We start from the raw sequence: 13,358 nt of genomic DNA on the forward strand, positions 1-13,358 counted from the left end.
TTCTGTTTTGTATTTATGTTCTTTTTTTTTTTTTCTTTTTGATTCCACATATGAGCTATTTTTCTTTCTCTTTCTGGCTTACTTCACTTAGAATGACATTCTCCAGGAACATCCATGTTGCTGCAAATGGTGTTATGTTGTCAGGTTTTATGGCTGAATAGTATTCCATTGTATAAATATACCACATCTTCTTTATCCAGTCATCTGTTGATGAACATTTAGGCTGTTTCCATGTCTTGGCTATTGTAAATAGTGCTGCTCTGAACATTGGGGTGCAGGTGTCTTTTTGAAGTCGGGTTCCTTCTGGATATATGCCCAGGAGCGGGATTCCTGGGTCATATGGTAAGTCTATTCCTAGTCTTTTGAGGAATCTCCATCCTGTTTTCCACAGTGGCTGCACCAAACTGCATTCCCACCAGCAGTGTAGAAGGGATCCCTTTTCTCCACAGCCTCTCCAGCATTGAGACATCAGTGGTTTAATGTATGGGGGAGCTTACATGTCTAAAGCCAGGTCCTGGAACGACTCTCAACCATATGCAGTGGATGGTGGGCGAGACACAGCGCAGTCTTTGCTCCCAGGGGAAGGGGAGGTTAGCAGTTATAGGGGGAATTGATGTCAGATTGGCTCATTGGTTACCAGGGAAACCAGCAGGGGGGCACACCCCTCAAACGCCTCTTCCTTTGATAAGAACAGCCACTAGCTGGAGTTTGGGGCAAGTGTATAGGAAGGTCAGTCATGTGAGTAGGTTAGGTGAGGCAGGCATTGGTTGAGCAGGGGATGTACTGAGAGCAAGAGGACAGCCATCTTAAGTGTCCTGACCATATAGCCTGGAATGCCACTTTTCATCAGATTTCTGTTTGTCTTTCAAGACCTTGTTCAGATAGTACTTGAACCAGAAAGGCACATCAGCCATACACTTTGTTCCCCAGCATTTCGTAAGTATGATAGCACTTAGAATGAATTAAAATGTGTACTGTGTGTTGCTCTCTACTAGATTGTGAGTTCCAAGGTCCCAGGACCAGATCTAAATCTGTGTCTCTTAATAACTCTGGAGCAGTGGATTTGGGCCTTTCAGTACTGGCAGCACCTTACTGAAACCAAAAATCTTAGTGGTGTACTTGAAGTCATTCAGAGCTTCAAAACTACACCAAATTGAGCTGTAATTACAGGGCAGTCACTTCCTCAGTATGATTTCTCACAGTGTTTATAACATGTTATCACACTATTCAGTTGGTAGCCCTTCAGCAACATGGCACTGAGTGATTTTCTATCTTAGATATCCTAGTTTCTAAAAGACTTCTTTGTTGTTAGAGAGAGAGAAACATGATAAGGCCAGGACACCATCACATTCTTGGCATTTTTATTTGAAACTGAAGTTCTTTACCTTCAGGACTCCCAAATGCTAGAGGGTTATCTGAAACTTGACCTGAATTTGCTGAAGTAGTCATTTTCCAAAGCGATACTTTGTGTATCAACTGTTCAGTCCATACTTTGTGTAGAACCTGTATGGCTCCCACCGTCAGCTTCCCTCAAGTGTGGTGCACAGTAGACTGGATGGGCTGTGTGAGATGGCCTAGTGGACAGAACCATTTAATGGGTTTTTTGTTTTGTTTTGTTTTTTAACATTCTAAGTTAAAGAGGACATTGGACTTTTTATTAAGTTTTCTGATTTGTCTGATGAAGGGCCATATTTCATCGAAGCTAAGATGCATCTCAGTTTCTTAAATGTTACAGTGTTTTCAAAAGCTCTACAACTAATGGCAGTCGCTCTTGGAAAAATTATTCATTCATTGTCAGTTTTCTGTCTGGTGTCCTTTATATATTTAGTTCCTTGAGAAGGGGCAAAACACTACTGAATTTCTACTGACTTCTTGTTTTTTCCTACCAGTTGCTTTTCGACTGTACGACTTGGATAAAGATGACAAGATCTCCCGTGACGAGCTGTTACAGGTATGTGGGGAGCTCCCATACACGTGGATGACTTGTTTTTGGGCCCTGCTGGCTTCTTCTTGCTCTTTCCTTCAGTAAGCATTTATTTCACACCTGCTGTATTGCAGAGTCCTGTCCTAGATATAAAGCAGAGCAGATGACCTGGGGAAAATTTGAAATGGCTCATTGAGTTCCCACAGATGTCTCCACTATTTGAAAGCTAACTAAATATCTTTTAGGTGCTGACTGGCAGAGCTCAAATATGGGAGATGGTTTAGATCAGATAGTTCAGTTATTGTCAAATTGGCTTATTGGTAATTCTGATGACACTTACATAAATGCTGCTGTTTCATCTGTCCGTGGGCTTGATGCAAGAGTCCAGGAACTGCTGGGACGGTGTACACTGAGCCAATGCTCACTGTCTTTTGTTGCTCCCTGTAGACAACTCCCTGTCCTAATAGTAGTTACCGGCGTTCCATCCTATTAGCATTGCCTTTCTCTTCCCTCCCTCCCCCTCTTCCCTACATACAAGTTTAGGAGGAGAAAATTCTCCTTTTTTGTTTTTTTATTATTTATGAAGCTGGAGGACCCTAGGAGGCTAACACATTCAGGAATTTCCATGGGGAGATTTCCTTATTTCAAGATAAACCTAAAAAGTAAAGTGGTTTCCACTCACCCTGAAGTAAGTGTGACTCATTGTCTTCAAAAGTCTTCTGAGTTGAGAATAAGGACCAACCCAGGGTGTTTCTACATTTCTGTGTCTGAATAAAAACCAAAACCTTCTGCAGGTCAATGTTAGTGTCCTTTGCCGTTCAGTTGGTGACATCTTTCTTCAGTAAGAATTATTCACTTTAAAATTGCTACATGTAGGTTTCTGACCTCTGAAAAGAAAAAATAGAGGCAGTCACTCTATAGTTGGAGTTGCATGTTTATCCTCTGGCCCAGATCTAGCTGCCAGAAAGTTGTTTGGTTTTTTTTTTGTTTGTTTTGTTTTGTTTTGTTTTGAGTGGAAGGTTAATTTATTTTCTGTTATTAGGATAAAAAAGCCTACAGAGAGAGTGAGGAGATCATATGGCCAGAGTGCCTGTCTGTGACTAGAGTGTTCCTCAGGCCCAAAATGAAATGTGTTCATTGATGGTTGAGGTGTCAGAGAACTGATTTTATCCCAGCAAGAAGAACATTTGAACATTTATCAAAATGAGAAAAGTACAAAGTTTACCTTTCTAGACACTGCCATTTCTAAAATATTTGGTAATATGCAGTTCTTAGCGATCCAGTGGTTATTAAGAAGTTTGTGCTAAGTTTATCCCTCTTAAAGGAAGGGTTGAGTGGTCATATATTCCTAGTATGATTTTTGTAAAAAGTTCTGGTTGAACTTCTGGGGGTGATGGATATCTTTATTATCTTGATTGGGACGACAGTTTTACAAGTGTGTACATATGTTAACACTTAGCAGATTATAGATTTTAAATGTGTACAGTTTATTGTATATCAAATATAACTTCAGTAAAGATATTTGCTGTACTCATTTTATGAGGCTGGTGTAACTTGGACAAGAAAACTTTGTAAAGACTGTCTAAGAAAATTACAGTGCAATCTCTTTCATTCCCATAGATGTAAAAATCCTAAACAAAATATTAACACATCCAATTTAGCAATATATTAAAAAAAAAATACTGTATTACAGCCAAGATAGGTTTATACCAGGAATTCAAAGTTGGTTTAAAATTAGAAAACCAATCAATAATATTTCTCCACCTTAACAGACTGAAGAAAAATCAAATGGTCTTTTCCATTGAATTTTGATAAAATTAATCATCCATTCATGATTTTTTTAAAAAGTCTTAGAGAAACAGAGAGAGAAGGGAGCTTTCTTAAACTGATAAAGGATATATACAAAAAAACCTCACCACGTGTTTAAAAATAGTAATAGAGGTTCCATTTGCTAATAAACTTCTGACTGGAACCAAAAGGTAGAAAGAGCACGAGCTGGGCGTGGAGGCCTGGGTGGGCAGCTCGGCCACTGGCTGCTGGGACCTGTATCCAGCCACTTCTGGACCTTTGTGTCCTTACTGGCAGACTGGATGAGTGATTTTTAAGACACCATCACTCTTGTGGCCACCCCTCTGTACACACACAGCCCACATGCACAATTCATTTCTGTAATTCTAAAAATGAAACACTTCAGAGAATAACTGGACTGAGACCTGACAAAGCTGCTGCTAGAGGATGGATTTGTCTATTTGGCCACATACAGGGAAGATGGCAAATGAGTTGGCCATTTACTATTTTTGCTCGTATTGCCTCTTTTTATTAATCCTTCAATTTGTGTACATTTCTATACAAATGTACAACTTCCAGTGTTCAAGAATTGATTTGTAGGTGGGGAGGGAAACAGTGTTGATACAAATTAATATTTCAGCTGTTTTTTTCTCTTCAGAATATCCTGTCATTTATTTTTTAAAAATCTATTTCATGAGATTGGGGAAGGATGTAGAGGAGTAGGGGAAAGAGAGGCCTGTGAACAGCAGGGCTAGAAGTCCTTTCTTTCTGGTGGGAAAGCTAAGCTCTTACCTGTTGAAGACAGAGGTAGCTGACTACAGCCATGTGAGGCATCATAAATGCACCCTGTCCTCCATTTCATATTGTCTACAAGTCATGCCATTAGAGTTGCTTGTTTTGCTTAAGGTAGCAATTTTCAATATATATTCACATATAAAGATGTTAGCAGAGTAATAAGGAGACAAGGGGGTTTCTTTGTTACCAAGTTTGAGAACATATTTGGTGAAACAGTGTTTAATTTTCTTTACCACAGTGCTTACGGCCCTTTAAATGTGCTTGTTATTTTTCTAAAAAGGGGGATTTAGTTTTTAACCTTTCAAGGATCTTTATGTTTCTTGGCCATACTTTAGGGATAACTGGGCTAATGCACTGCCTCAAAGAGGACTGCATTTGGGTGGGATTCCTGAAAGCCCTACCAAACTGACATAAAGCAATAAGGGATTAGTTTGCCTCATGCAACAAGAAGCCTGGGGATAGGTTGTCCAGGTTGGTACAGTACCTAAATGATGTCCAGGAACCAGTCTTCTTCTTGCTCTGGCATCCATAGCACATTTGACTGTGACCTTATGGTCGCAGAATGGCTGCTGTACCACTAGGCATCATATCTACATTCCAGGCAGGAAGAATAGGGAGGAGCAAAATGTAAAGGACTCTCCCAAAGTGAGGCTTTGCCTTCCTAGTCAATGACCTTGCTAGAGAGTTCTGTTCATGTCCTTGTCTAGAATGGCCTAGATGAAAGATAAGGGTTTCAGCTGTCTGGCTGTTATATTTGATCACATCAAACGAAAAGAGGGTGGGCATAACTTTAATCTTAGTAAAAGATTTCCCCTGACGCAAGTCGCCTATAATTCCTGGCTTTTGGTCCTGCAGGTGCTACGCATGATGGTCGGAGTGAATATTTCAGATGAGCAGCTGGGCAGCATTGCAGACAGGACCATCCAGGAAGCCGATCAGGATGGGGACAGTGCCATATCTTTCACAGAATTTGTTAAGGTCAGTCACTTAACCTCTTGGTTTGAAAGAGTTAAAACCTACTGTACAGAAGGGAGGGAAGAAACATTCAGATAAGAGCTTGGGGCAGTTTCTCCTGTTGTGACCTTCGTAACTATAATTGGTTTTTTTTTTCCCCAGGTTTTGGAGAAGGTGGACGTAGAACAGAAAATGAGCATTCGATTTCTTCACTAAAGGACTGAGACCAAACTGTTCCTTGCTTTCTAGTATTTAAGAACTGGAACTTGAAAGTCCTATCCACCAGCCCCACCTCCACCCCATCAATCCCCTTCTCCCAAAGTACTACTGCTGTTGCATGACTACCCCCAAAATGTCCCGTCAACACAAACCTGCCTTTGGTGTATAAAAAGGGCATTACAGAATGGTACACCCAACCTATTTTTGCTCAGTATCATTCGCCAGTTATCTCCATTTCTAAATATCATCTCCCTCTGTTCTGCTGAATGCCACACATGCATGCAGTCTGACAAAGTGAGAGGGAATCATGCCAAGAACCAGCCAGCAAAGCTCGTTCACTGGATATGGACTGTAGCCATGCTGCCTTTCCTCCAACTAGGCTTGGCATGCTCCTTCATCATTTTTTATACGTCCTTTGCTTCCTGCTTCTCTTTCACCCAACATACCATTCACTTAGTCTCTCAGTCTCCCTGCTTTTTATTAAGCTTCAGTCCTCTCTGTTCTACTTGGCACTCCAAGCTATGCCTGTTAAATGTATTTCTGACTTGGCAGTATAGTTCAGTGGTCTCGCAGTTTTAAATCTACCTTTACTCTTAAATGGGTCTCTGGGATGTTGCCTCTCCAGGAGCTTTTCAGTAACTAACACTTCTCTCTGAAAAATGTGACCATCTCTTGGTCCCCTGCACTCTGCTGTGTCATCAGAGTGCTGTTTGGAGATGTTCTGGAAAGGTGGTGGCCTCAGTGAGAGGTGTAGAGCCAAGTCTTGTAGGTGGCTTGCCCAGGTCTCTCTACCTCTGGCCTCTGATTCTCAACATTCATCCCTATGTGGCTGCTCCTGTCGGTACAGTGTTGGCTTTCCAGAAATTAGCCATATGCCTGCAGGCTTGCTTAGTTTGGGGATGCTGTCACCACCAGAAGGGCTGCTCTGACAATACGCTTGGGGACTTCCTCAAAGGCTTTTTGAACAATGAGGCTGGGCACCCTAAAAGTCTGGTGTGTTCCCACCGCTGCAGCGTGGTTTATGCCTCAGTGTTACGTGCCCTGGAATGCTTTTCACTTCACATTTCCAAATAGAAAGATTAGTGTTACAGAAGTGCCTAACTCATCCCAGTCCACGAGTTTTAAAGATTGTCCTCAGTGTCCTGAAGTTTTGCACAGAATTCTCTGAATTTTACACCTGACAAATGTTCATGCTGGAAGCCATAGTCAGCTCCTAATACAGGTCCAAAGCATTGAATGTATTACATCATTAGCTGCCGGGTTACACTGACTTCCTAGCTCCTCTCTTAGACCACTGCTGATCCCTTAGAAACAAGGGGTCTGGCACCAGTGGCACAACTTGAGGTGGCTTTATAGGCCTTTGCATGAACCAGAGCAACTTCTCTGCCTAAGTCAGCTTAGCACAGACATTGAATCAGGCTGTTGGCATCCTAACATCTGTCTTTGTGAGTCTCTTCATTTGTGTATCTGTCCTTGGCTGATTTTCTTGACTCATTGCTTGCTTGCTTGTTTCCTTGCTTTGGAAGGCTACCCAAGATGCATACACAATACTTTAGGAAGGGAATTGCTTTAAAAAAAAAAAAAACTGTAAAGGGATTAGGAAGAGTGGGGAAGAAAGAGTGACCAGGTTGGATGAATCAAGTATAAACGACTGAGGAATTCTTGGTGAAGTTTCAGTCTGACTTCATGATCAAGCAATGTATTATAGGAATTGTACAAAAGGGAAGAACTGTCTGACACTGGTCTGTTAGAGAGGTACTTCAGAGGCTCTTTGACCTGCATATTTAAAGTTCCTAAGATTATGGCTTTCTCCTCCTTTTGGCTGTATAGCAAACTGTTTTAATCCACAGTTGTGCCTTATTGTTCCATTAAAATTGTATTCTTCGACCCATCAATAAATACTTGTGGTTAAAACAAAATAACTTGGTCGATTTTGTCCCTGTATTTTCCAGGAATTTTGCATAACTCAGTCCCCTTCAAGTTTGAAATCAGTCTCCCTTACTCAGGTTTATGTCTGTGCTGTCAAATGGCATTTATTTGAACGTAAATGGAATATGACATGAGATTATATCAGCTTTTATATCTGCTGCTGCCTGGACATAATGAAATGGGGTCGTTCCCCTGGGGGCTGGCACTGTGTGCCTCTGGACATGGCTTTGTCAGCCTCGGCCACTTTCCACTTGCTCCAGGTAGGATTCTGTTTCTGTTCTTGACTCCCTGGCTCCTTAAATGTAGGAAAGACCTAAAAATGGGGTATCTGTCTATTGCTTGTTATTAAGGTATCCACTCCCTCGTGTGTACAATCTCAATGACGTATTGTACCAAGCTGTTATTACATGGCTTTTCACATCTTAAAGCTTCAGTCTGCTACATCTGTGTAGGGTTCAAGTATCTCTTATTTTAAGGTTTAGGGTAATGCCATATGACTCAAAGCAGTAATAGCTGGAGTCAGTCCTAAAAAGTCTAAAACAGTGCTCTCTTCTATTCTCATCCCTCTGCCTTAAAAGTACCTTCAATCCATTCAAAATGACTTGCACTGTTTCAGCTTTGCTTTGCTTTGAGTGTAAATATAGGATTTGGAGAAAGTGAGAAATAGATGGAGTGACCATGCAGTCAGTTTTGGAGGAATCTTAATGTTACTGACCATGGCCACAGCTATACCATCTGTGACTGAAAACAAAATTGGTAACTGTAAAAAAAAAAAGAAAACTATAAGCATTACAATATTAAATATAGTTTAAAGAAAGTCTCTTTAACCAGTTTTAATTCCTTTGCTCCCTCCTGGTCTGTCCATTGCATTACATATTTTTAACATATACGGAACATAACATGAGATTACATCACCTTTTAGAAATTAACAGATTGTAATAGTTCCCCATGTTAACTGTTCCTCCTAGGTTATATTAATGGTTACATAATATTTTACCAACTCGATGTAATATTTATTTAACCATTTGCTTATTGTTTCCAATTATATGTTACAAAATAATGAAACAGTGAATGCCTTTCTGCATATAACTTTTTTTCTTTGAAAAAATTTTACAGGAGTGGGATTACTAGATGGATTTCAAGAGAAATGAATGCCACAATGCCGCAAGCAATCGAATTAATCTCCCTTACTTTCAGTGTTCTTTTTAGACTATTTGTGGTTACCTAGTTTTTCAAATTCATTACAGAATCATGTTGCCAAGTTTTGTATTTAAAATATTATTAGAATAGATCACCTTGATTGGGATTTAGAGCAAGTACTGTAGAGATGACTCAGGAAGGACAGTCTTTACAAACTAGGTTTCTTATGCTAAAAACCCGGTATTTATCCTGTTACCCAAACACTTAAGTCAGAATTGCTTGGAAGGAAGTCATCATTACTGGACTAAAATTCCCTAAATTTATGCTACTTTGGCTAAGCCTTGAATCAACAAGTGATTCAGACTGAAGATGGCTGGTATTTGCCAGTACAGATCTGTTTAACATCTAGTTTAATAGAAACTGCAATTTAGAGGTTTTCTTTTTCTTTTCCTCTACATCAAGCAGTGATGGGAGATTTACCCAGTAAGTTTGTGAGGTACTGCAGGCTGTTTCCTCACAGCTCCAGTAGGGGGCAGACAGCAATGAAGTGTCTCATGTCTTTTAAGATGGAGTAAGTAACTGGCCTTACATCTTTATCTGAGGGATGAGCTGATCAAGTACTTAGCCTTGAGATGCCAAGACTCAGTTTTCTTCTCTAAATTCGTCAGTCTTCTAAGCACTAGATTCTTCTGATCTCTCATCAAAACTAGTAAGGTTGTTTATTTGGAGGTGGTCCTGACACCGCCCACTACCCTGTGCAGTCTATTCAAGACCTGAAGTATCCTTTCTGCCCGTGGATGCCGCTGAGTAAGCATCATTAAAACCTCCCATCCCCGCTGTCAGGTCTAAGTCAGAGTCTCCCAAAGAGCCCAAACAGCTGCAGAAGCTCTTCATCAGAGGTTTGAGCTTCGAAACAACCAATGAGTCAGAGGAGCCACTTTGAGCAATGGAGGATGCTCAGACTGTGTGGTAATGAGGCTCCAGAGGCTTCGGGTTTGTCACATATGCCACTGTGGAGGAGGGGGATGTAGCCATGAATGCAAGGCCACACAAGGTGGATGGAAGAGTTGTAGGACCAAAGAGAAGATTCTCAAAAACCTGGTGCCCACTTAACTCTGAAAACGACTTTCCTTGGTGGCATTAAAGAAGACACTGAGGAACATCATCCAAGAGATTATTTTGAACAGTATGGGAAAACTGAAGTGACTGAAATCATGACTGACCAGGGCAGTCGCAAGAAGAGAGGCTTTGCTTTTGTAACCTTTGACAACCATGACTCCGTAGACAAGACTGTCACTCAGAAGTACCATACTGTGAATGGCCACAACTGTGAAGTAAGGGAAGCCCTGTCTAAGCAAGAGATGGCTAGTGCTTCATCCAGCCAAAGAGGTCAGAGTGGTTCTGGAAACTTTGGTGGTGGTCGCAGAGGTGGTTTTAGTGGGAATGACAATTTTGTTCGTGGAGGAAACTTTAGTGGCCGAGGTGGCTTTGGTGGCAGTCGTGGTGGTGGTGGATATGGTGGCAGTGGGGATGGCCACAATGGATTTAGTAATGGTGGTGGTTATGGAGGAAGCAGAGGCTATGGAAGTGGTGGACAGGATTACAGAAACCAGGGCAGTGGCTATGGTGGGAGTGGCAGCTATGACAGCTATAACAGATGAGGCAGTGGCGGCTCTGGTGGTGATAGTGGTAGCAATTTTGGAGGTGGTGGAAGCCACAATGATTTTGGCAATTACAACAATCAATCTTCAAATTTGGGACTTATGAAAGGAGGAAACTTTGGAGGCAGAAGTTCTGGCCCCTATGGTGGTCGTGGCCAATACTTTGCCAAACCAAAAAACCAAGGGGACTATGGTGGTTCCAGCAGCAGCAGCAGCAGCTATGGCAGTGACAGAAGGTTTTAATTACTGCCAGGAAACAATGCTTAGCAGGAGAGGAGAGCCAGAGAAGTGACAGGGAAGCTGCAGTTTACAAGAGATTTGTGAACTCAGCCAAGCATAGTGGTGGCAGGGCCTAGCTGCTACAAAGATGACAACTTTAGACAATATTTATGTGTATGGGCAAAAAAACTTGGGCACTGTATTTGTGACTAATTGTATAACAGGTTATTTTAGTTTCTGTTCTGTGGAAAGTGTAAAGCATTCCAACCAAGGGTTTTAATGTAGATTTTTTTTTGCACTCATCCTGTTGATTGCTAAATGTAATAGGGTCTGATCATGACACTGAATAAATGTCTTTAAAAAAAAAAAGAACTGGAGTAGGTGAGTGAATTGTTATACCTAGTACCTGAATGTAGCTGGAGATATAAGAAATTGCTCAAAGGTCTCTGGGCTACTACAATAAATATCCAGCACCATAACCAGAATTTCAGTGTGTGTGTTTTTTTTTTTTTTTACAAGAAAATCTCTTATTCCCTAAAGCAAACACACACAAACATAGACATTATTTCTTTAGAAACAATTCTGGTAAATTCTAATAAACTTGGTGATTCAGTCATCCAGCCCATAATAAATTGGAAGTAGTTAAATTAACAGGCACTACTAGAAATTGGTACGCTGACAATCAAGAAGAGCAGCTGACAAAGGAGGAAACCATATGAAAAACCAAATAACTCAGTAGATATTACTGTGTAGACCAGATAATCCTAAGCAGTTCATTAAACCTGATGGCATTTCAACAACATGAGTTTATACAAAATACCTCAAGTCATCAAGAAAAGATCTAAATTGTGCTGGTGTTTATAGGTTTAAGTTTCAGTAGAATGGAAATCTACTTAGGTGAAACATCCCTGATAATACTAAAAAAAAAAATTAAATATTATTGCATATAATTCAGGATGCACCTAGACCTGTGTAACTTGATACTATTTGTCCTGGTTGAGCTCAGTGATTCCTGCCTGGTTTTTCCTTTTCCACATCTTTTTCCTTATCATTTTGGAAAAAGAAATGTTTGATGGTGACATCAAATGGTGGCATGGCTTAGAGACATATCTGCAAACAACCTTATGGACTGTGTAGTAAAAAAGCATTATTCTCCATAATGCTGTATTTCTTGGAGGTAAGAGTTAATTTTTTTCTCTGCCAACCTGGGAACAGCAAATTTCTAGCTGTTATTAAAATATCCTCTGCAAGATGTCTGCGGGGAGAAGGCTGCCATGGAGACGTTCATTATTTTATGAAACATTTTCTCAGAACTGCCTCAATCTCTGAATAAAACCTTTCAACTTTAGCAGTATGCATGTGCTGTATTTTAAAAGATTTTTTGCTGCCTCCTACCTCTTCCTGGCAGATGTGGAGCTGGAATCACAAACCTGGGGTAGCACACAATGTGTGTGTAAAAGATGCATTCTATGAGCTCCTCATTTGTAGCCATGAAATCAGAGGCAATTCTGGTAGCTTTGTAATCACAGAAATATCATAGGTATTGGGAGATTGTTAGAGAATGGAAAGAGGCAGAAACTAGCAAAGTTTGCAAAAAAAGAAAAGAGCAGATTTCAGAAATGATTCACTCATTTGTTTAACATTATTCTCCAGCAGAATTTTAGAATAATTCATTACATGGTTGTGAACGCATAGAAAAGAATTTAATGATAACCAGGATGCTGATGTTTTTGGCAAAGATATAAGTATGCCAACTTATTTCTCTCATTTATTTCAAAGCCTTATTAAATTTGTATGTCAGATCAATGAGAAAGGCAGAGTGTCGTTTGCAGCAAAGTGCGTGGCTGGGTATCCCATAGTATTCATATGGTTAAAATGGAGAAAATTGGGTTGGATTATAGTTGATGTATTTGAAGACGGTAGTTTAATAATCATACACCAAGAATCTAAAAGATCAGTGTCAACGGTCTTGAAAAAGAGGCACAAAACTGGAATCACACTTGCTAATTTCAAAATTTTACTTACTAAACTGAATCTCGGGGAGCTGCAGCCGTAGGAATCCGTATTTTAGGAAGCGGGCCAGATGACAGCCTTGGTGGTGTTTGAGGATTATACCTCCCACCCGGGGACGCTTGTCGCACGCCGCGAGAGGAGCTCTCACTTAAGACTCCCTGCCTCTCCTGGAAGAATCACTGAAGAAAGTATCTCAAGAGTGCTACAGTGTAGAAAGCAACAAAATTGTCAGTTATAACAGTCTGACATTCGGCAGAAAGGCCCTCAAAAAAAAGTGACGAAGCTGCTCTCGTGTAATGACCAGAGCCGTAAATAGCAGTCTGACGTTTGGGCTCTTTAAGAGTCCAGATGGGTCAAAGAGACAAATTGGCTCTATTAAATTGTTTGCCTAGGTGTCGTGCTATGCCCAGTATTAAAAACTTCTGGGCCTGAGAATGGACTTACCAGTAGCATAGTTTAATCACGGTGGCTTAAAATAGTCACGCTGCCTAGCCAGACGACCTCACCACAGGTTCTACGCGGAAATAATCTTACATTCCTAACAAAACAATTATGAAAGCAGTCTTCCTTATTACATCAACCCTGAGACCCAATCACGCGAAAAAAGGAAACGAAAGGCTGGGGCTAGCGCTATTGATTGACGTACATTCCAACCAACGTACAACGGGAGAAGAGTGCGCCTGCGCAAGTACTTATCCAATTCGTGCTCAGCGGCA

General features: G+C 40.8%; 1 protein-coding gene, 1 long non-coding RNA gene and 1 pseudogene across 4 annotated transcripts in view; 2 read left to right on the forward strand and 1 right to left on the reverse strand.

The window, feature by feature from the left end:
- Window positions 1-7,602, forward strand: part of CHP1 (calcineurin like EF-hand protein 1) — a 35,576-nt gene extending 27,974 nt beyond the window's left edge. Inside the window, exons 5-7 of the mRNA XM_010965165.3 lie at window positions 1,890-1,951; window positions 5,363-5,485; window positions 5,624-7,602. Of these exons, the coding sequence (XP_010963467.1) occupies window positions 1,890-1,951; window positions 5,363-5,485; window positions 5,624-5,677 (239 nt within the window). The 3' untranslated portion in view covers window positions 5,678-7,602. The remainder of the gene's footprint in view (window positions 1-1,889; window positions 1,952-5,362; window positions 5,486-5,623) is intronic.
- On the reverse strand, window positions 981-13,203 carry LOC123619680 (uncharacterized). Of its 3 annotated transcripts, XR_006728333.2 has the most exons (4): window positions 13,087-13,196; window positions 12,655-12,844; window positions 2,607-2,811; window positions 981-2,067 (listed from the first exon to the last, which is right to left on the reverse strand). It is a non-coding gene; the product is annotated as an uncharacterized LOC123619680 (long non-coding RNA). The 3 variants fall into 3 exon arrangements; XR_012507628.1 differs by lacking the exon at window positions 12,655-12,844 and having other exon boundaries at window positions 13,087-13,203; XR_012507629.1 differs by lacking the exon at window positions 12,655-12,844 and having other exon boundaries at window positions 1,949-2,092; window positions 13,087-13,203.
- On the forward strand, window positions 8,769-10,918 carry LOC105077050 (heterogeneous nuclear ribonucleoprotein A1 pseudogene; annotated as a pseudogene).
- Window positions 13,204-13,358: the final 155 nt, after the last annotated feature.

The sequence above is a fragment of the Camelus bactrianus genome, chromosome 6 (genome assembly GCF_048773025.1).
Source record: "Camelus bactrianus isolate YW-2024 breed Bactrian camel chromosome 6, ASM4877302v1, whole genome shotgun sequence".
Lineage (NCBI taxonomy): Eukaryota > Metazoa > Chordata > Mammalia > Artiodactyla > Camelidae > Camelus > Camelus bactrianus.